Raw genomic sequence first — 23,958 nt, forward strand, 5'->3', positions numbered from 1 at the left:
GCCAACACAGAGGCCTTAAATGTACGTTTTCCCACCAGGGGACGCCACATCACTCATCATGACTCAGGGGCCAACAGAGGCGGGGTCCTTGTGGGACAGAGAGGGCCACTTGGCTGCTGACATTCTTACTCATTAAATTCGGAGCAGGAAGTGCGACATTAAAAACAGCACTGACAAGTGTTTGGGTTCCATTAAAGACAAATACAGTTGTGTTACATGGCTGTAACAGGAGCATAGATTTTCATTTAACATCACAGATAAGTATCATATTTTAAGCACTTTTTATTCCCATCTTTTTTTATCTATTTATTCATTTATTGCAGCCACTCATATGGACTAATGCAATCCTTGACCAAGAAACCAGTTGTTCTGTGTGCAGCAGGGAATTAGTACTCAGCTCTTTTACTTGAATAAAGTTGCAATAGTTGTAAAAAAAAAAGAAAGAAAAAAAGTCCTGCATTCAAAATTTTGGTCAGGTAAAAGTACAAAAGTATTAGTATCAAAGCATACTTAAAGCAACAAAAGTGAAAGTGTTAGTTATACAAAACAGCCCATTTGAGATTAATATGCACTATATTACTGAATTATAATAACTTGTGTATTAATGTGATGGACGAAGTACTCAGTTCATAAACTTTAGTAACAGAATAAATAATGCAGTGTTTAAATACTCCGAGGCAAGTATTTAAAATTGTTCAAAAATCACCAAAATACTCATATACTCATATACTGAGTATTTTTTTCATAAGCTCATTCTACATGTTAGAGGTAAATATAGCAGTTTTTATCACTACATTTATTTGATACTTATAGATACTAGTTACTTTTTATGTTAAAAAACATATGATATGATGCAGTCCTACGTTACTAATCTACCCAGTAAAGTGGTGACAAAACATTATATGCTTATAAGATATGATCAGTGGTGGAAGAAGTATGCAGTTCCTTTACTTACATCAAAGTAATCAAAGCACTAATACCGCACTGTGAAAATACTCTATTACAGATAAAAGTCCTGCATTGAAAATGTTACTTGGGTAAAAGTAAGTAAAGTATAATCAGTAAAAAGGTATATATACACTTCTATTATAATGTACTTTTTTACTTTTAATACTTTTGCTAAATTTATCGGATTATATATATATACACACAAATTTCTGGCTGTGATAAATGATGTGCTTTTGGAGATTTAAAAAAAAAAGGAAACATACCTTTAAAACTCACTTGCAGGTTTTGTTTTTTTAAGATAATAATAATAATAATAACCTTTATTTGTATATTTTACACATTGAATGTAGGCTAAGAGCAAATAAAAATATATATATGAATTGATTAAAGATGGACTGAAACAAAATAACAGATTTATTCTAATTAAAAAAAAAAAATCTTAGCTGTAAAGTAAGTTTGGGAAAGTATTTAAAAGAAGAGTTTTATTACTTAAGTTTCTAAATGTATTCAATTAATTTCCCCCACTGGTGTGCAGGTGTAATTCAGGTCGCTTTAACCTACGGTAACTCGTGTTTTAAAAATACCTGTGTAATTGTTTTGATCCCCCGGTGATGGTGCAGCCTGCAGGTGCTCCGCTGGGACTGAACCCGGGGCCCACTGCGCCTGCGTCCCGCGGCACGCTGATAGACAAACAGAGCAGCTATTGTTAGCAGAGAGCGGCCAGCCGGTTGAGTTTATCCCACTCTCACTCACTCAACAACCCCTACCTGTTGAATATCAGCTCCATTTATTCAACGAGAACCGAGCCGCTGTCGAAGAACAAACCTGAACAGGTGAGGGAAAGGAAAAGTGTGTCACGGGAGGAAGGAAGGACGGAAGGAAGGATTGAGGAAAGAAGGAAGTAAATACTCGACCGTTGGGAACTCAACAGGTTAGCTACTTCAATGTTGTAGCAGCGACTTTTTTTTTTTTTTACTTCCAACGTCGAAAAACAAACAAACAACAACAAGAAAATGCCGCTGGGACCGTGGAGGAAGAAAAACAGGTCGACGAAGGAGCACTTGGTGGAGAACGAGGAGGTCGGCGGCGGACACGCAGGTGCCGGGAGCTTGTCTAAATCCGCCGTGAACGGAGCGGGGCTGCCGCCTCCACCTGCCAACCTGCGGCCCAAACTGGTCTTCCACACGCAGCTGGCGCACGGAAGTCCCACCGGCAGGATCGAGGGATTCTCCAACGTCAAGGAGCTGTACGCCAAAATAGCAGAGGCGTTTAATATAAGCCCACCTGAGGTAAGAGGAGCTCACCTGTTGCTGTTAAAGGAGGAAAAAAAGTCATGAGAGTCATTTAGTGTAAAACTCAAAAGAAATCAGGTGTTTACTCAGGGACTGCTCATGTGTGATTTTAGGGACTGTGCTTTATTTACCAGAGTAGGGAGTAGCTCGGGTGACCTATCATGACTAAGGTGATCAGATTTGGAAATGACAACTGGGGATATTTCCAGGTTAGTAGTCAATATCATCAATTTTCAGTGTTATTATTGAGAAAAAAAATAAAAAAAATATATAGACAGAGAGAGAGAGAGATGCACACAGAGAAAGAATTCGTATTTATATATTTAAGAAGGTACATTAATCCAAATGTAAACAAATGTAAATGCACCTGGGTTATCTGGGGAGCTTATTTTGATGTTAATAGGCATCCTAAAATAATACAAAACAAGAAAAGAAACAATGTGTACTCGGAGGAAAATTTCCTTCCAGTTTGGTGGTTATTATCATCAATATTATTGATGAAATACTTATATGATTTATAGGCTACCTGTAGGCCTATATAAATACATATACACACATGCAAATAGAAAGATTTTTAATTTGTTATTCATTTTTATTTATATATTTAAGAACGGGCGAAGTACATTAATCCATGTTTTAACAAATGTAAATGCACCTGAGTTAGCTAGGGAGCTTGTATTAATGTTAATAGGCATCCTAAAATAATAATTAAAAAAAATACAATATAAAGATATGATATGTACAAGGAGGGGAAAAAAGTAATGATATAACATAATATTCAGTGTTATGGATAAAATAATAAGATGAGGATTGTGACAACTGTTGCGCTTCTATAGAGAGAGGGAGAGAGAGAAAGAAAATTACCTGAAAACAAGTTTTAAAAAATAAAAACAAAAATAAACATGGAAATAAAAATGACCCAAAAAAGTTCTGAAAACTGAAGTATAAAACATGTTTACATTAATAAAAACATATGTTTCTCTCGCATAATTTTGAATATAGAATTATGAGAATTAAAAATATAGTTTCCTGGACACTGTCCTTTTTTTCCCCTAATATCTAATAATCTCTTTTTAAATCATTTTCTTGTCACATTTTACTATTTATTTTATTTTTTTTATTTTCTGGACATTTCTTGCCAAATTCCACATGGCTTTTTTTCCCATGTTTTCAAAAGTAATCAGATCACGTAATCATCATTTTCTCAGGTTCCAATGCTTGTGAAAGGCTTCTGACGACATCACAAGAAAATTGATGTCGTTCCAGGTTTCAAAGGGTTAATACCTTTTTTTTTTAAGTGCAGTGATCAATGAATAGTTGCCAGAGAGGTTTGGGTAAACAGTTTTATAAATGGCTTTTCTCAGAGATTAACCCCGTGATGGCCATTAGGAGTCATCTTTGATTGTTAAAGCTAGTTGGTGTGTGTAAAGGCACGCCCTGTCAGTCTGCACACCTTCAGCCCTGCAAGATCGGTGTCTTATCCCAAGTATGAGCTCACCGGATACTTGACAAATTACCTCTATTTTTATTTTTTCATTCAGCATCTAATTCCACCGAGAAACAGGAGCAAAACTTCAGGTATATGATGAGCTCCTAAAAACAAAAGCGTGTTCTGTGTCCTCCTGTAAGCCCTGACTGCTTAAGCTCCTGTTTCAAAGCAAAGTGTGAGTGGCATGTTTGGCTTTTGACAGCCTGAAATATGACTAGATAGGCCGGCGGGGCAGCCTGTTATCAGCGTGGTGAGCTGTAAGAGCTGGAGACGTGAACTTACTTCCCCCTCTTGAAGCTCACAGATACAGTCATTATACTCAACAAGTGCAATAATTGGAAAGGAATTTGTCCCAGTTGCATCAGCACTGAGGCAATTACACAATACAGGACATCACAAAAAGATGTACATGAAACCGGCAACAGTCTTTCTGATTTGATGGTAGAAAAATGTCCTTAAAGGGATACTGCACACATTTTTTAACCAGCTTTGCATCATAACAATGTGAGAAGTACGTGTAAATAAACTATGGTAAACTTCTCTCCATCTAAACAGTGCCTAGATCTCCCTGTTGTCCAGATTAGACGTTTTTTTGTTTTCCGGCAAAGTTTTAAAGACTCTTGGACTGTTGCTCCAACTACAGGCTGTGCTTTTGCCACCACCTCAGACACAAAGAGTATAGAAGTCATCAAGAGACATACCCGCCAACACTCTCAAATTCGGACCAAAATGAGATAAAATGATAAAACTACGGAGAGCTGTCAAATATGTGGCCATGTTAAGACAAGAACAACCCTAAAAAAATGTAAAAGTCTTTCCTTTGTGTTTGTAAATTAATCTGCGTTCATATGATAATATTGTGAGAACAATACTCGTGTACACATATCTGCAAAAACACCCGAAAACGCTGTAGTATGCATGCCAGGCCAGTAGTTGGCGGTGTAACTTTGTTATGACGCACCACAGAAGAACATATGCGCATGTGTGAAGTGCGGCCTTGACGTCACCATTGTTACAGGATCCACGTATTGACAGTTTATGCAGCGACAGAAGGGGTGGCGTTTTCAAAAGATTACACTCTGGAACCCAGTTTCAAGAGTATGCGTCGATGTCGTGTGAATAAAAGGCCAAACCTCAACAACAGTTTAACGTTTCATTGAAGAACTGTCGCTGTTGTGTTCCTTCATGCCCTATCGCTTGCCTATAAAGTTTTCATGAACATATTTTAGTTCCCTGTTTTGCGAGAGTTCGTGAACAGGAAGTGGGCGCCATACTGTTTCCTGCATAGTGAAAACCGGGCCCCCAGGAAAGCCGTTCAACTTTGCAGAAAATTTTCCTAGTGGCTACCTGCAGTATTGCAGCAAAAAAAATACCCTGCAGTCCAAAACGCATTTTCCTCGAGGGCCACGGTTGTAAAAGAGACATCTAAACTGTTGACAGGACACCTCAAACTGCAGACAAGGTCAATTATAAGTTATTCTGTTTTGAATTTTTGAGCCATGGTGGTTTTATTATTGTAAAATGTTCAAGCTGAGAAAAGCGATTTAAAAGTCAGTCACTTATAGTCAACTGCAGGTTCTCTAACTCTAGAGCAAAAGCGTCCTTTTTCTCTGTTTCCTCTGGTGATGTAGCACTAATTTCAAAAGTATTTGTATATTTCTATTTCATATACAGCCCAGTTTTATAAAAAGGCCATCTTTCCAGCAGTGATATACTTCTCTGCAGTTTGTTTTTAAATCTCTGAATAGGATACCAGGCATTTTTCTATTTGTTCCATCATGTCTATTAATAACCCTCATAAGGGCTTTTCTACATTTGTCGAGACTTGTTTTGTGCAGAAACTGCCTCACGGCGTGCTCTTTTCCTCACAGAGAACACAGTACAGAGGAGCTAAAGAGATTTGTGATTTTATCTGATTTTCAGCATCTTGCATCTTTAGACCAGATGCAAACCTCTAAGTCTGCATACACTGCTTTCTCCAAACACAACAGTGATATTGCACCAGCGCTAGGAATATTTTTCTGTAGCTTTTCTTGACCTCTGAGCCTGCTTTAAAGGGGAACAAGTGAAGATCTGCTGTAAAGAATTGCGGTGTTGTATTTTTTTTTTTTTTTGGAAATTACCACATCAAGATAAGAAAAAGTTCCCTGCTGAAATAATGCCTCTAAGCTTGCCAAGCACTGCCTTTGTCCAGACCTTTGAAACCGCCCACACCACAGAGGCAATGCCAAGCAGGTAGCAGAAGAAAAACAACCCGAATTTCAACATCTCAGTCTGTCCCGTTAAGCGGTTATGTCACATTGGCATTCTGTAGTGAAGAAAGTATGTGTGCTACCGAGCACTCTGGCTTATTGAAAACTGTAGCATAGACAGAAAGACAAAGACAGATGCGGTCAGACAGACAGACAGATGGAGTGTGAGTTTTTGGACTCCACAGTTTTTACCACAGGAAGTCCCTCACGTCCGGCTCTGTGGGCATCGCCTCAAATCTAACCAGATAACTCGTCCCAGCCACAGCCAGAGGCGTCTCAGAGGACCCAGGGGAGCAGGTCTGCCCAGGGCCTCCTCCCTCCATAAACACACCAAACCTCTCCCACATGCTGCGCTCGTTGACCGGACATGACCTGATATCAGCGCCTTTCCTAACAAAAAGTCTAATTTTTAAATGGATACCTGCAAGTAGGATTGGTACCGGTGTCAGTATGATGCCTAAATTTTGCTGACAGATTAAATCATTTGTGTTTATTTGCAGGTATTGCTCTTTTCTGGTTTATTTTCCTCGTAAATGTTAAAGTAGGAGTAAAGACTTTCTTAGCCTAGAGGCAATTCTTACATAAAAATGATTAAAACATATCTCGTCAGACCTCACAGTACAGTGCTTTTTAGTTTCTAAATTCAAACACCTGTGTACATTGTCAGTTCTATGGCTTTTGATTAAATTTTCTCCGCTGGTGTCTCCGCCGGTGCCCACTCCGCTCTCATTCTCCGCATGTCCTCTCCACTCTCATTCTCCGCCGGGTTTCTCCACCGGTGTCCGCTCCGCTCTTCTCCACTCTCATTGTCCACTGGTGTCTCTGCCGGTGTCCGCGCCGCTCTCATTCTCTTTCTTTCTTTTTCTGATGAAATTGATTTTGCTTTTGAAAAAGATTTTCTTTTACAAAAATGTGATTTTTCCAGCCTAAAATGTCTGTTTTTTTAAAAATGAAAATTCACAAATTAAATTCATCTGTACTCACCACATCGCCTTTCATATCCTCAGGTAATGAAAAACAAACAAAAATAAATTATTGCTTATCTGTATCTTATCGGCCACAAGATGCTGGAAATTATATTATTATATTAAATTGAAGTAATAATTATCGTGCGTTCACTGATAGTAAACTATATTTGTATAGCACCTTTCATACAAGAATGTAGCCCAACGTGCTTTACCAGAAATAACATGCACCAAGTGCTTCACATGAAAAGACACAGAAGACATGAACACGTAAAAAAACACGCAGTAAAAAATAAGATCAGATCAGAATAGAATACACAGAATGCATCTTCACGTGCATAAAACCCAAAAGATAATACTAGTAAAAATAAGATAAAAAATAAGGATAAAAATAGAATGCACAGAATGCATAACATTAGATTGAAAATTAAACCAATTTGGGAAATTTTAATGAAAATTAAGCTAAAAAAGAGTATATAAAATGTATAAAATTAAGGAAAATGCAACATTTTAAAAAGGTGCAGAAGTTGGGAGGAGATATTATGTTTTTTCCCCACTCCAAAATCAAAATCTTAAAACTATAGAGTAGTTAATTAGAGAAAAATAAACTGCCAAACACTTGTAGTGGGTCATAAGTGATGATTTAAAGGGATTTCCATGAATCTATACTTTTGTTTTTTAGCCGGAGGACACAGTAGTCACACATGGAGCCACGCAGAAACCGTGGCTGTGGTTGTTTGTGGTTGTGTGGTTACATGAGTGCTTGGCCGAGCCTGATATGCATTATATAATGTAACAATGGAGTTGTCTTCCTTGTGCTCACTGCCTCCAATAGGTGACACATTTCTCTCCAAACAGACATCACATTGCATTAAAGCACGTCTGGTTTCACTGTTATTGTTGTGCCTTTAATTAGACACAAGTCCTGATTTTACAGTAAAGCTCAGTCGCTGTAGGAAGCAGAAGTGATGGGGAGGAATTTATCTCGGTGAAATGACATTTTAAAACAGCAAATGTACAAAAAGTGAAGTGCGTATAATGTGTAAACTCAGTTCAGTCTCTGTGTTGTCTCAGTCATGACTGAAGTGCTGCAGTGTGTAGATGAAAAATGATCTTTTTATGTGTTCAGGTCAAAGTCTGTTTATTGGCCCTGCAGCTGTGGCGTTTGAGGTGTGACTTCTCCTCCACCTGCTCACTAGTCATTTGCCTACAGTTTGAATACTGAGGCTGCGGACGTGTGTGAGACAGAGCCACACGTCTTGTTTTGTTTTCCAGGTGGTTGTACTTCCAGGTTTGCAGCCAGACATTTCTTAACTTGGGGGGATTATGTGAAACAAGCTCATTTGTTGTTTGTATGAGCTCCTGCAATCACTTCCGAGATATTATTTTTGTCAAATACTTTCAAGTTTGACTTGATCAGTAGATTGAGGATTTATTCATTTATTTCTGCATGTAGAGAATGTCAAGTGAGCTTTTGTCGTTTGTCAGGATATGAGCATAAGATTTTGCTTATTAGAGCCATAAATTCTGCTCCATACACATTCCCTGATCACTTTTATTTGATAAATGTATGAAGCTCAGTGGGGGTTTCTGACACAACTTCACCGACTTCCAAAAAAGTCCAAAGAGTAGGGGTTGACAGATTATTGGCCTGGCTATTACTGGGGCCAACATTTGACATTTTGCCGATTACGTGTATCAGCATTTTATTTTAATGATCACCGATAAAAATTAATTGATGAAAAAGTGTGTATTGTATAGGGAAGGGAGTCTGCAATACATGCAAAATAAGTGTCAGTGTTGAACTTTACTATGTAAAACCTTAGAGAGCTATTTCTACTCATTCATTTTTCGTTTGAAAAAAGTTGCAGGAAACTTTCTGTATATGATGTTGAACATTTCAGTTTTGATTGACATTTGCTAAAGGTACTAAAGCAAAGTTTTATGTTAGAGTTTGTTATATTCTAAAATCTAAATACTGATAGAAAGATTTTCATTTTTATTATAAATGCATATTGGTTCCAAACATCGGTTAATGGTCTCATTAATTACTAATAATCATTATCAGCCCTGAAAGACCAATATCTGTTGACCCCTATCACTGAACGTATGGTAAACTATTTGAGGTAAATTATTTGTGGAGTTATTTTGTTGTATTACAAAAGAAAGGATGGTGTTTTCCTTCTTTTGTAATAAGAAATGTTGTCTACTTGGACATGTTTACATGTAGTACCACAGTAATTTATTTGCATAGTAAACACGCCCGGTTATATTGTATTAGTGGCTAATAACACGTTCAGAAATGATCCTGCAACAGGATTCTGGTGAACATGTGGTTACTGCTAATTGTGCTTCACTACACATGTGACAAGCAAATGGGCACTAACTCTGCCTGTGTGACTGTGTGCACGGCGTGAGAAACAAATGTGACGCTAACGAGGAGTGTGTGTGTGTGTGTGTGTGTGTGTGTGTGTGTGTGTGTGTGTGTGTGTGTGAGTGAGAGTGAGAGAAGCTGCAGAAACAGACCCCAGGTGTGTGTGCTCACCACTGACTGGACTGGATCTGGTTTTATGGCGATTAAAGTGGTTGTTTACCAGCAGCGATGCAGAGGAAAGTGTTGTCACGGCAGCTGAGCCCACAGATCAACAGCGGCAGGTTTATTGAGAGGCGAGTTCAGGTTTCTGTTGGTCTCTCTGAGGAGGGATGTGATGGCGGAGACAAAACAACCAATATTTGTTGTCTCCTGACTAGAGTGGTGATGCATCAGAAAAAGAGAGTTTGACCTCTGGCCGCCACACAGTTAAACTCTCGTTTTTTAACGCTGTGAAATGATTCAATTAGTGCTTGAAAACCGGGGTCACGTTTGAAACAGATCAATCTTGTTAGAGCTTGTCAGACTCAGACGAGCTTTTCATCATGAGCTCTGCTTTTCATGAAATAAACCCTTTAGCCGTCGTTCTGAAGAATCTCACATCCGCAGTTAGGTAAATCATTACACCGACTCAAATGCTGATGAATGTGATATCCTGTTGAGAATGAGCCACGCCGCAAAACACACAGCTTACGTCAGCGTTCCCTGTAAACTAACAACTAAAAACACCCGACACAGACGTAGATGAAGACAGGAAATGGGGAGAACATTATCCCACTGGTTACACATTCACCTCTGTGAGCATGAAACTCTCCGTTTAATCTTTCGAACCCTCTTTCCTGCCATTAAAAGATCGGTTGAAGAGGCTGTTAATGGACAGACACTCAGTTGCCAAAGAAACAGGTTTCCCAAGTCGACACTGTTTGAATGCAGAACATAACTCAGAGAGAGATTCAATTAAAGGCTGTATTTATTTCAGCTTTCTTCAAACAGAGGCAGGAGGAGTGATCTGCATGTAGGTGGAGAGTTGTAGAGATTCATTAGATCTTACTTATATGTTATTGTACAAGATCTGCTTGAGAAACCTTTAATTTTATTGAATTACAATTTATTTTTATAGCTGGGAAACCTGTTGGCCACACAAAATATTAACATAGGTGCGGTAAGATTTCTAAGATTTAGAAATACAACTAAAAGGTGGTTGTTCAGGTGAGATTAAGAAACCCCTCTGGGCTTTTAAGGAATCTCAGCTCAAAAAGTTTAAGAAACAAATACATAAGTCATTCAGTCAAGAAAAGTAAACAAACAAGAAAACAAAGTCAATAAGCAAACATAAAGTAAACAATGAAAAAAGAGAGATGGACTTCATAATTTGTCCCACAGTGAAGTTTCTTCATAGCTGAGCTGACATTTTGGTTGCAAAGCTGTTGCACTTATGAGATATTTGATTGAATGTGTATATATATATATATAAGATGATTAAGTAATATAAGATGAAAATAATGAAGTAAAGTACAAATACCTTAGGTTTGTATACGAGTACACGTACTTACAGTAGTGACATTGCACCACTGAGCTTTGATGACTTACAGCCAAGTGAAGGTGTGATGTGATTAATCATCACTTTCTGAGCTGATTCAGACGGATCCTGACACATCGCTGCTCATTATCAATGTAGGCACCAAACGCCTCATATATTCAACATGTTGTCCTCATTGAGATGCAACTCCACTGCTTGTTTTCCCCGAAGCTTAACGTCTTATGTCCACCAGTAAGAATTTTGAAATGAAAATATTTGCAAGAAAAAGAGAACAAAGAGCTTAGTGCCCAGCATGTACTTCAAGGCTGTTAACTGCAAGATCAACACGTAATCAGGAAAATTAAACCAAAAATGTTAATGTTTGAGACTGCACACTTAACCAAAATATGACATAATCAACGGATCAACAATCTTATAATATGCTGACAAAAACAGTGTGTTTTGCTCAGCATTTCAACAGGCTCAGCTCATCCGAAAACATCCATGATTATAATTTCATGGCGTCTCTCTATGACAAATATAAAATATTTGAATATTCATAAATTATCACAGCAAGGGCTGCATGATTACGACCAAAATGGTAATCACTATTATTTTTTATCATAATTGAGATCATGATTATTTATTGTGATTTTTTTGAAATTGATTTTAGGGACAAAATAAGTTTATTGCAGAGCACTGCTTTCACTTTCATGTTGTGCTACTTTTCTGCTAATGTACAAAAAAGGATTTAAAAAGGTTTGTGCATCTCCTATGGACGTGTATAAACTTCTTTATTGAATTAAAATTGGTGTACATTATGCAGCACAGCATACTTGCATCATTTTCTGTAAAAAATAAATTAGAAGTTGTTAATTTATTCACACAAGCAACAGTGATACTAATAGTATGTTTTTTGAAGAAAAGAAAGATAGAAAGAAAAAGAGAAAAAACAGTCCACCTCTTGGCAAAGTTGGTGATAATATTTGGCAGGAAAAAAGGAGAAAACTGCAAAGATTTTTTTAACTAACTTTTGGGGCATTTATTGTTTATGTTTTAGCTTTGCAGCTGACTTTTGTGTCAGACAAAAAGTATATAATGTCGGAAAATACACCTCTGACGTGCCCATTATTATTGTTTTTACTGTATGGTTCTGGCATTAATGGCGCGCTGTGTTTCACAACGTTGACCCGTGAGTGGCTCCGTCTTTGGTGATGGTGAACAGATTGCACTGCCTCTCTTTCACTTGCCCTTTCCCATGTGGTTATCAAGGTCGTGGTCAGAGTGGCGCAGGCCGTGGGAGGTGTAGTATCTGCCGTTGAGAGTCAGGTCGTCAGAGGAGAGACAGTCACTCTGCAGTGTGCTTGTGACGCTGCATCTTAGCTCCACTGCTGCACGATGTGGCTGTCAGCTCAGCGGGAGGAGAGGAGCGCTGAGAGCTGCTTAATGTAGTCAGCAGCCTTGGTAACCGGGTGTAGGCGTCTGCCGTTCCTCCCACTCGCTCTTGGGTAATGCCCTGGCCTGGGAGGGGAGAGAGGCAGGCTCTGTTATGGAAAAGAGCCATCAATTCAGCTACAGTACACCCCTCCCTTGCCTCAAACATTGCCTCCTCTTCTCCTCCACACTCCCCTCCTCCTCCAGCGGCCTCCCTCTATTATAATCCCATTCTTTTATAGTCTGGTAACCCGAGGCAACGCACGAGGCCATGACGGCTAATGTGTGTGTGAACAGCGCCTGTTGGTACACAGGGGAGAAAAAAAGGCCCAAACAAGGCCGGCCTCGCTGCCAGAGTGCGATTGGTGCACAAAGGTCATCCTCCTGATGAACCAATCAATCCCTTTCTACCCGGAAGTCAGACACTAAATCCCAGTTCAGTGTTTGTCAAAGCCCTGCGAGGACGCTGATCCCACATTTGTTTTAGGATTGATTTTCAAGATCTAACTTTTACCTCACTCCTGACATTGCACTGAAGTCTTGCGCTGCTCTTGTTGATTTTCTATTCAGCCATTGTTTTTATATTTTTCTTTACTGATAATAATAATATTAATATCAGTAAAGATATTGATTTGTAGATTTGTGATTTTATGTGTAAAGCACTTTGTAACATTGGTTTTTATAAGTGCTATAAAAAAATAATAATAATAATAATAATTATTATTATTGAAGTTGCATACAGGCATGTAGCACCCAATAATGTAATCATTTCCTGAAAATGTAATAATGCCTTGAAATATAATCAAATTTTCACTTAAAGTGGCGATCTCAAAGATTTCAGTCCTGGTTGATTTGGCGACACCTGTAGTTAGTGGTGGTAACAGCAATGCTGTTTTTTCCTCTCTTCAAGGGTATTTTTTTAGGATGTTTTGACCTTTATTTGACAGAACAGCTTCAGCGTGTGAAAGTGGGAGAGAGAGGGGAAGACACGCAGCAAAGGGCCAGAACTGAACCTGCGGCTGCTGCAGGGGGGACATAGCCTTTGTACATGGGGCGCCCCACTATTGTTTTAATCATTTTTATGTTTTCTAATCTTATTTTAAATTTTAATTTATCTTAACTGTATTGTTTTAATGCATTTAGTTGGTTAGATTACTTTATTACTCTTCTTGTTGTACACTTTTATTTTTGTGTGATGTTTTTTTTCTCGACGTCATTGTAAATTAGAGCTTGCTTTATCATCCATGGAGACTAAATAAAGATTGAATGAATATGGAAGTCAGGAAATAATCTGGATTTTTCTCTTTAGCTTTAGTTTTAGATTTAGTGGAGTTTAGTTTAGTTTAGTGTAGTTTAGTTCAGTTTAGTTTTAGCTTTAACTTTAGTTTAAGTTTTAAGTTTTAGTTTAGTTGCACACAATTTAAAAACTGCCTAAAATCTAGATTAAATTAGACCTCTCTCAACTTGAAAACAACAAACAGAAAAAACGTAGAAAATACAAACAAAAATTAACATTTAACAGAAAAATACAACAAAAGATAAATGACAACATATTGCAGAAAAGTCACGAGTCAGCAAAAATTAATCCATTAAAAGCCAAGACGTTTATTGAACTTTTGATCAGGTTGAGTGCAAATTTTATTACATTTTCAGGAATTTTTCTTACATCTTTGTGTGCTAAAGTGCAAAACTGAGTGTCTGAGTAAAGAGATATGAAAGCAGATGTTATTAATATCTTCAGTCTAGGTGAGTTAGGCGTCATAAATGATTCACATCCGTGAGTCTCTCCCTGGTTTCACTGTCCAGTCTCTGTTTAAAGTGCTGTTAAATCAGGCCGCGCGTGTGTCCTGATCCTGGTGATCACATTTCCATCCTCTCCGTCCTGGCAGCCGCGAGGTGTGAAGCCAGATTTCAGCATTTCTGGCACAGGAGGGAAGGTCATTTTCCCCCTCTGTGCTCCGTCACTGGCTGAGGACTTAAAACAGACACACACCGATGACTCTGTGGGGTGTTAGAGGGCAGAGCTGCATAACTTGGCTGCTGCAATAAAGACGGCGCTCTCTGATGAGTCCTGTATTTAGCATACGGAGGCAGTGCTCTGTCATCAGACACTTTTATTTTTAATCTGGCTCCGTTTTCAGGCTGTGACTAAACAGGGAATCATTTTTTAAAAATATTACATAAAGGATGCAAATGCTTCTGGGGTTTTCCCTCACAGTTCGACCTCTTCTTTTATTATTCTTTTGTAAAGTGAAAATGATTAATAGTCTGTGTTAGTGCCTGTTAGGAAGCTTTTATATCGTTTTTAATCACTTTTTGCTTAGTTTTGTTAAATGTGTGTATTTTTGCAATATATTATATCCGTCTGCTTCATGTCCGTGTGCACAGATCCTGTTCTGCACCCTCAACACCCACAAGATCGACATGGACAAGCTCCTGGGGGGCCAGATTGGCCTCGAGGATTTTATTTTCGCCCACATTAAAGGGCTCAAGAAGGAGGTGGAAATTTATAAATCTGAAGATGCTCTGGGCCTCACCATCACGGACAACGGAGCGGGGTACGCTTTCATCAAGGTGAGAAAAAACTCATCCTGAACACTTCAGCATCAGCCTTATTTCACCTCCCTGGTCTCCAATAATGTCACAGTAAAAATGTGAGGAGGCATAGAATAAGAAAAGGAATTCATTTACATTGTATTGTATTTTGCTGTTTTGGCTAATTTACTGTAAATGTCATGTGTGCCTTTGTGTTAGTGACTGTCCACACATTTATTTTGCTCTTTTGAGTATCTCAAATTAAGCAGTTTCACAATAAAGATAAAACAGTCGTCTGTGTTTATTGGATTTAAATTCATTCATTCATTCATTCATTTTAAACTAAGTAATTTTAATAATAAGTATGCTTTTGTCAGCTAAAATTGTGTTGAAAAAAATAAGTGGGGAGCAACAACCCTTTTTATTATAAATGTATTAGTTTTACAGTTAATCAAATAATCATTTATTTGAAATTAGGGATGATAATGACTAATCAGTTAATCATTCATTATATATATATATATGTAACAGGAAACACTTGTCTATAGTATTCATTTATCTGTTTATTTTATAAGGATTTTATATTTATGATTCTTTACTTTTGCTAGCTTTTTTTTACTCTTTCTAAGTTTATTGTGACAGTTGCACACCAAAATAAAACTTAAAAAAACTTGCATATTCCCTGAATGTGCAAACCTACTTGGCAATAAATGTGTTTCTGATTTCTGAATTAAAATATTGAAACAGACAAGTGTTTCCTGTTACAGACGAACTTCCTGATCATATTAGATTCAAGATGCTCATAATGACCTTATTGTTTATATCACAGCATGCGCAAAACGGTAGCTGTTTTTGCACGACTGCTGCAATTAAAGTAACTTATTTGCTCTTAGAGCAGAAATTACAGGTCAGCTTGGTATTTATGCCTCTGTTGTTGCAGACTCTGTAATGAGCTTATTTGGTCTCAGTCATTTTACTCCACCACAACAAAGTGCTCACATGTGCCATCATGTGATGCCCAAACAGCACTGCATCCAGAAAACCTGACAGTGTTTATGACACAATAAAGCTGTGGGTCAGTGTTTTGATTTAACCTTTTAACTGTGTGGAAAATTAAAACTACTTTATCATTTCCTCCATCTTATAGACTCTTGAGAACGTGAATAATCCAGCATAATGCAGTGTGCTCTGTAAAATCCTGCAGAGAAAAAGACCAGAAAAGTATCATTCATATTCATAAAAGTCCCAACCTCATGCAGTGCAGCCGCTCCTGCTCTGGTAGAGTGGATATATTTGCATAACAAATGTTTTGTTTTCTTTTTGTAAAAGCTGTTGAAGTCTCATGCAAAAATGAATTAAACTTTCCATGGAAGTATTTTAAGAACTATTCTGCATCAGTGGGTCCATAAACAAGAGAAAATCAGTTATCTGGTATAAGGACAAAATACAGGAGAGGTATTAATTATTGCAGCGGGATTTTTTTTCGGTTTGTTTGCTCTTGTTTCGATCTCTATTTTTGTCTCGTGTTGCTTCAAACAAACAATTTTTGCGGCACAGTAGGTGTTAAATTACACATATAATGTAATTTTGCTGTGTTTTAATACGTTTTGTTACCGGCTTCCTCTGCAGCGTATCAAAGAGGGCAGTGTCGTGGACGGGGTGAAGGTGATCTGCGTGGGCGACCACGTGGAGTGCATTAACGGTCATAACATCGTCGGGACACGGCATTACGAGGTCGCCCGCATGCTTAAAGAGCTGCCCAGAGACAAGTCCTTCACCCTCAAACTGGTGGAGCCGATGAAGGCCTTCGGTGAGTGACAAACGAGATACAGAAAAGGTGCATCAACACGTTACATAAGTGACCCACATGGTGAAAAGATGATTCACCTTCAGGATTCAGACACATCTGGACAGAGTCTTGTGCTGCAGCGTTTCTCAGCATGAAATCATTTTGTCGATCGTTTGCATGATACAAAAAACGAAAAAACATTAGAATGAGTATCTGTAAGCTTTCACTGTGGTGACACAGCGCTGCTTTTATTTCCGCACTACAAATGAATAGCCTCAACAAACCTTTACTGGTCATTGTTATCATGTTCACTTGTGATAAGTAGCTCTCAGTCTATCAGCCAATCAGACTTTATTTCAAAAGCACTTTTCATACGAGCAAAACTGTAACACAAAGTGCTTTATACAATAAAACCAGAAGTCGTGATGATATTTCACTTGACTTCTCCATCAATGCTTTCAGAATCAGAATCTGGTTTTATTGTTAAGTACATTTACATATAAAAGGAATGTGACTTGGTGTTTTGGTGCAAAACAATTAACACAAAGGAAGAATAAAAATAGTGAATTTAAACAGAATAGAACATAAGATCAAATATAGAAGCCAGTTAGATTTATAAAATGACAAAATAGAATATAAAGAACACAAATTGTATGTACTAAAGATGCAGTGGAGGGACTGTACACTTTTTCAGAAGTAGAGTTATAGTGCAAATATCTAAAGTTTAAATAAATAAAATAACCCACAGTGTTCAGTGTGAAGAAATCCAGTCCAGTGTGCATTAATGCAAACACATAAAAACTGATTTATCTTAACATTAATGTAACGTTTTCAGACTCTGGGGCTGGGTGAGAGCCGGTGTCATGCGGGTGGTGGGGGAGGGAGGGGGGTGGAGTATTGTTCACGATGGTGACCGCAGAGGGGAAGAAACTGTTCGTGAGGCGTGAGGTTTTGGTCCTGATGGACCGCAGCCTCTCGCCAGAGGGTTGGGTCTCGAAAAGTCTGTCTGGACAGGTCATGGAGAGATGACAGGTGGCAGCCAATCACCCTCTCTTTGTGCTGCAGCCTGCTGTCCCTGGCCGTGTCTGCAGTGAACCAGACTGTGATGGAGGAAATCTCTCTCCAGCCTGTAGAACAGCGTTTCCCAAACCTCTCCTCGAGTGCTTCGTTCCTGCATGTTTTAGATCTGCTGCTGCTGCAGCACAGCTGAATTAAATGATCAACTCGTTGTCAAGAAGCTTCAGGATTTCATAACGAGTCGATCATTTGAATCAGCTTTGTTTGAGCAGAGAAGGATCCAAAACATGCTGGACAAACGGCATTAGAGGAGAGGTTTGGGAAACGCTGCTGTAGAATATAACATGCCCACTGATGTCATCACGATTCGCACTTCAAGTCATGAGAAACATCTTAGTTTTTGATTCTGATTGAGAACCAAATTTAATTTTGGCCAAAATGCTCTGAGTGGTTCAAAATTAGGTGTGGGAACAGTAACGGACCAGTTCCACATTGGTGGGAAAAACAAGCACTTTCATTTGACATGAATTGTTGATGCAAAAATGGTATCAAAGTCATTATAAGGCAGCTTGTTTAGCAGCTGCCAGCTGCAGCTGTCTCTTTCAGACCTGGACCACTTTCAAAAATTGCTGTTCCATTTGCCACCTTGTCACAAAAACATTTGAACATGGGGAAAATTTACCCTTTAGGTTCAGACGAGTGACAGTTTTCCAGAAACTTTCTGTAATATCATCACCCCTCTGACTGACAGAAATGCTCGAGCCCAGGTCGAAGGGAGCCAAACCTAACAGCGACAACAAGATCGGCACAGGGAGGGGGACTCTGAGACTCCGCTCCAAAGGACCGGCTACTGTAGAGGAGGAGGTGAGTTTCTCTAGGAAATCTACTGAGATTCATGTGTCACAACAAAGTGTTGTGATGTCTTACGCTGCAAGCCTGAATTCGATAATAACGTGTCGGTTTTTATGACTTACGATTTGGCTGCATGCAGATTCATTGATGTAGGTAGCTGCTACGTGCTCGCAAAGACTTTTATCAAACACAATCAAATATAAAGTTGTTAAAGCATGTTTCACAACACAAAACACTTCATAAAAGTTAAAATGGACGAACAGGTAATTCTGCTTACCATTCACCATGTGCACCACCATACTCCTGTGACGTCAATTCAACAAACTCGGTCTACGTGGATCTTGCTTAAGTTCCCAATTTGAAATCCCGACTTGAATGGCCGCTCCGTTGCACTTTGCCCAGCTGTAGGTCATTTCCCCCCCGAGGTCTGAGTACAATTGAACGCAGCATTATACTGGGAGAGAGAGTTTTGTCCTACCTTTCCATTTCTATGACGACTGCTACGAAGTTTCCTCTTTTTTGCTCCTGATATAATCTTAATCTTTATCTTGAAGATACACAACCAAACAAAAGATGGTGCGTACTTGTCCTTACATTCTCACCTGATCCACATGAACAAAATGTTCCCCCTTATTAATGAAATAATGAATAATACTATTAAATCAATGTCAGGCTGATCTCCTTATCATATTTTGATAAAAATTTGTTGGTAAAAAACATTACAGCAGCAAAAACAGTAAAACTGAGAAAGTGAATGATTGAAATTGAGTCGTTTGTTGCGTCTAGCCGACAGAATTTGAGGAGAAAGCAGTGAAGAAGGTCGACGACCTCCTGGAGAGCTACATGGGCATCAGAGACACTGAACTTGGTGAGTATAAATATTCATGAGCAACACCGGTGTACATTATTCACACTCACCGAGAGATCAGACGTGCCTTTGCATTTTTTAATACTTAAAGGGACAGTTCACCCTCAATTTAAAATACATATTTTTCCTCTTAACTGTGCTATTCATCAAACTAGATTTCAGTGAGATCTGCCGAGTGTTGCAGAAATCAGCTGTAGAGATTTAGGCTTTCTCTCCAATATAATAAAAGTAGATGGCACAAGTTACAATATGTATTGAAATTAGGTCGGTATGTGTCTGTAGGTCTTTTTAAGTGTTTGCTAGATAATATAATTACCGCACAGTGCTCCTGCTTTGGTTAATTCACAGACATGATAGTTATTTATGGGTTTTATTGTTTTGTTGTCATGATTTTTACAGTTTTTCTCTTCTGTTGTGTTATTATGTATTTTTTCACTGGTATTGCTATTTAATATTTTAGCCTTTTTATTGATTTTATTGCAATTTGTGACTTTTGATAGCCATTGCTGCTAGCTGTTTTTTTTAATTTTTTTTTTTTTTTATTTGTTGCTGTGATATGTTGTATATCCCTTTTACCCACTGAATGTGAATCCAGGACATAAGTGTGAAAGAGCTTAATGCTCAGTTTGTTTTCCCTGGATAAACAATGGTTGATGATGAAAAACTAGCTGTTCCATATCAGAAATACTGACCAAATCACACTCAGTATAAGTTTAATCGAGAGCAATTAATCCTCTCTCTCTTAAAGTCTGGATGTGAGCATTTTTATGAAAAAATCTTCAGTTATTTGATATCGCTCTTGTGTCTCCAGCTGCTACGATGGTCGAGGTCGGCCGCGACAAGAAGAACCCCGATGAATTTGCCATGGCGTTAGACGAGACCCTCGGAGACTTCGCCTTTCCTGACGAATTTGTCTTTGACGTCTGGGGGGCCATCGGAGACGCCAAGCAGGGAAGATTTTAAGTTTTAATCCTGCCCTTTCCACGGCAATCACACACACACACACACACACACACACACACACACACACACACACACAAACAAACACAAACACACACTCCCTCCTTCCCCAACTCACATCTCAATATCCTCGGTAGCAAACTGGACAAACCAGCATAAACTGGGGGGTGGATGGAATGTGTAAAAGTGAGATTTAGCATGCGTCATCTTGTAAAGATAACCATGAAATGCAGTTTTCCAGCACTGGAGCTGCCTCCTGCGTGCTGAGGAGTTCCAGATGTTGCACAAACCTCGCTCCAGCTGCATCTTAAAAAGCACACGATGACAGCAGACGTAATGGTCTATTACACTGGTTTAAAAAATGGTATGTGCACACGTTTAAAATTTTAAAACAATCCCTCAGTTTGAATCACTCTATAGCTGTGTTGTTTTAAATATACAGATGCATCACAGCTTTTTATAGACTTTTTTTTATATGTGAAAATGTTGCTGATTTTATAGCAGCAGCATTGTGTAATTAGTGTAATTATAGTAAAAAAATAGCAATATTTCTCTCTAAAGCAACCTTTACCTCCCTATCGTCTTTTCAAATCTTTTAAATGACCTCACAGTGACGAAATGTCAGCGTTCACTTTGCTGATGTGACATTTACGCTGTGATTTTCTTAAACCTCGTCTTTGTGCCCTTTCACATCTCAGCTTGAGCAGTTCGTCCACCTGAGCAATACAGATTTTTTGTCTTTTAATGCCTTTAGCCAAGTTTGATGACACATTCCACCGACGTTCCTCATGTTTCTCTGTTAATAAAATTTATTTTAGCATCGTTAACATGTCATGAAATGAGGCTTATTTAGAGATGCACGCTTATTTGTTTTCGTGTAATTTATTTTATCATGAAAAATCATGCTGCAAGACATTTTTACACTGAGACATGGCTTTGTATGAAAGAGAGTTCTTTGCTAAATAAGCCTTTTTTTTGGAGGCTGTGTGTCTGGAGTGGGATCAAATTACAATCCAATGTCTTTAATGAATGCACTTGCATTAATGTACCTGCACTATTTAAATCACTGTCAGACTGAATTTAAATAGTGACTTGATTAGTGTAATCTACTGATGTTAAAGGGGAACTACTCCCATTTTTTAAAAATTCATACATGATATTTCTATGGTCTAAGAAAGTCCAAAAATGCTCATAAACATGAGTAACTCTTTACCAAACTAAGTCCTAGAGTGCTAAAACTCAAATACTTGATGTCATAACGTATAAAGACTAAAGCTGCCCCAAAGACAATAGAGATCTTGCTATAGATCCGCTATGAAGTCCCCTCTTTATGATGCCTTTGCATTTTTACACAGAACTAAACAACAGCGGCATCATGCTGCTTCAATGTGTGATTTTAGACAGCATGCCGGTATTGTGGAACCAAAAAAGACCTGACGTTTAACACAACAACTTTGACGTCTGTGAACTTTTAACAAACATGTCTTGAGTGCTTCCTAAACAATAACAATGGCATTAACAAGGCGGTAACAATCATTTACTTTCAGTTTTATGGCCAATCTCGTCCTCAGCAGAGGGTGAGGAGCTCCCGAATCAACTGCTATTAGCTGCTTTTTAAAGCCACTTTTACACAGAGAGCCCCCTAAAGGGCCACAACGAAGTCCCCTCTGTATACTGCCACTGCATTTTTACACACAACCAAACGATGGCGGCATCGTTCCACTCCAGTGTGTGATTATACACTGCATCGTGGCATCCCGCAATCAAGAGGCGTTACAGACTTGATGTTTAACACGAAAACGTCTACCTCTAGCTCGACATCAAATAGATGCATCTGCAGCACTTTATAAACATTAACAAATGCAAAACATTTCAATCACAATTATTTACCTTTTCTGTTATATGGCGGCTGATCTCGTCCTCTGCTCTGAAGGTGAGGAGCCCCTGGATCTCATTGTTTTTCCAGTTTGCGGACATTTAGGACCGCCGTTCTTCTTCTTTATAGTAGCCGCACACATAAATACTTAGGTCGCGCACACAAACACATCATCAAAATGTTACACCTCCTCACTCATGGTCACGTCTTTTGAGCTTTAGGTTTTACACAGACCTACACAGATGCTACTTTTTGTCCCTGGCTTAGAGGTGAGACAACTCTGCCCCCTCTTTTTCTGCGATAGTAGCTTTTATACAGAATGGCGAGGCGGCATAAAGGCGTAATATTCCCACCTTGAGGAGGCAGTGTAAATGCAGCTTTAATCTCCTGCAGTTGGTCGCACGCATAACTCGTCAAATTGTCCCACCCATGGTCCTGTCCTGCCAGCTGTCCTGTTTATACAGACGCTGTGTCAGCGCTGTTACTACCTCCTGTGGCGGCTTAAAGGTGAGACAATTCAGTCTAACGTTGCAATATTCCCGCCTCGAATAAGCAGTGAAAAGAGTTTTATGAATCGTGAAAGATCACTCAGGGGAATTAAGTGAGTATAGAGTAGTAATAGAAAAAATATTTTTTTCTGGAGCAACTCCAGACTTAATACCTTATGACATTTCAAGTTTGGGACTGACTTATCTAGGAGAGAGTAGCTCATGTTCACAAATATTAATTGAGCTTTCCTCGGCCATGGAAATTAAACGTGGAAATTCTGAATTCAGATGGCGTTCCCCTTTAACTGTTGGCAGCAGCTGCGTATTGTTTGACAAACCATAAGGGATCACTATTGTTGGATAGACAATAAAATTTGATATACTGTTACCACAGCTGTGTCATGAATTCATACGGCTCACAAGCGACTCAGTACAACAAACTTTATTTGCACACTTTGGCTGTGTACGTGTATAAAATACATCAAGAACACATAACCAATGTTTTCATCCCTAATTCGAGTACAAAGAAAAAAAGATTAGTGTCACTTCACGAGCAGCAAACCCAGAACAGGAAAAAAACAATCATGTAGATATAGATAAATACATAAATTGGCAGGTATAAATGAATAATTAATATTATTTTAAAGACTGAGGATAAATCAGAAGTACAGAGCGCGTGTTTTAGTGCATGGTAAATATTGTCACAGATATAACTAACGTACTGTAGAGGATCTTTGGAAGCACATCACAGTAGGTGTTAAAATATTTATCTCGACTAATATAAAGTGTCATTGCTGTTGGGTGAAAACACAACTACTGGTTTTAAATGAACGATAAAGTAGTCTACAAAGGGTTAATGAAACTTCTCAAAACTAAAAAACCTCATGGTTGTCTAAAGACAAACAAGGCAATTTACTTAAAAGGTAACTTAAGTATTTTTCAACTTGGACACTATTTTCCCATGTTTTTATTTACAAGTGACTAATGGGAACAACATTTTTGAAATTGCTCCGGTCGAACCAGCAGCTGCAAAACAGGCTGCAATGTAACCACTTGGGGCAATTATACACGTTAAATGAAGTCTGTTCTACCATGATAAAATTATATGTGTATTTAGCCTTTTAAAAACCTGGAACGACATTACTTTTCTGCTTTTAGACGCTTTTCTCACGAATTTAAACCTTTGAACCATCAACAGACTGGTGGGATGTCTTTCAATAACGTGGGAAAAGGGCAACTTGGTAAGAAATTTTCCACAAATTACAAGAAATTAGCAGATTTAGAAAATTATTTTTAAGCAGCT

General features: G+C 38.5%; 1 protein-coding gene across 1 annotated transcript; it reads left to right on the plus strand.

The window, feature by feature from the left end:
* Window positions 1-1,634: 1,634 nt before the first annotated feature.
* gipc2 (GIPC PDZ domain containing family, member 2) lies at window positions 1,635-23,413 on the plus strand. Its single transcript, XM_042497161.1, has 6 exons — window positions 1,635-2,237; window positions 14,659-14,844; window positions 16,435-16,615; window positions 18,363-18,475; window positions 19,250-19,331; window positions 20,143-23,413. Exons 1-6 carry the CDS (start codon window positions 1,962-1,964, stop codon window positions 20,292-20,294), a joined length of 990 nt encoding a protein of 329 aa, XP_042353095.1. The 5' UTR covers window positions 1,635-1,961; the 3' UTR covers window positions 20,295-23,413.
* Window positions 23,414-23,958: the final 545 nt, after the last annotated feature.

This window comes from Plectropomus leopardus, chromosome 12, assembly GCF_008729295.1.
Source record: "Plectropomus leopardus isolate mb chromosome 12, YSFRI_Pleo_2.0, whole genome shotgun sequence".
Lineage (NCBI taxonomy): Eukaryota > Metazoa > Chordata > Actinopteri > Perciformes > Serranidae > Plectropomus > Plectropomus leopardus.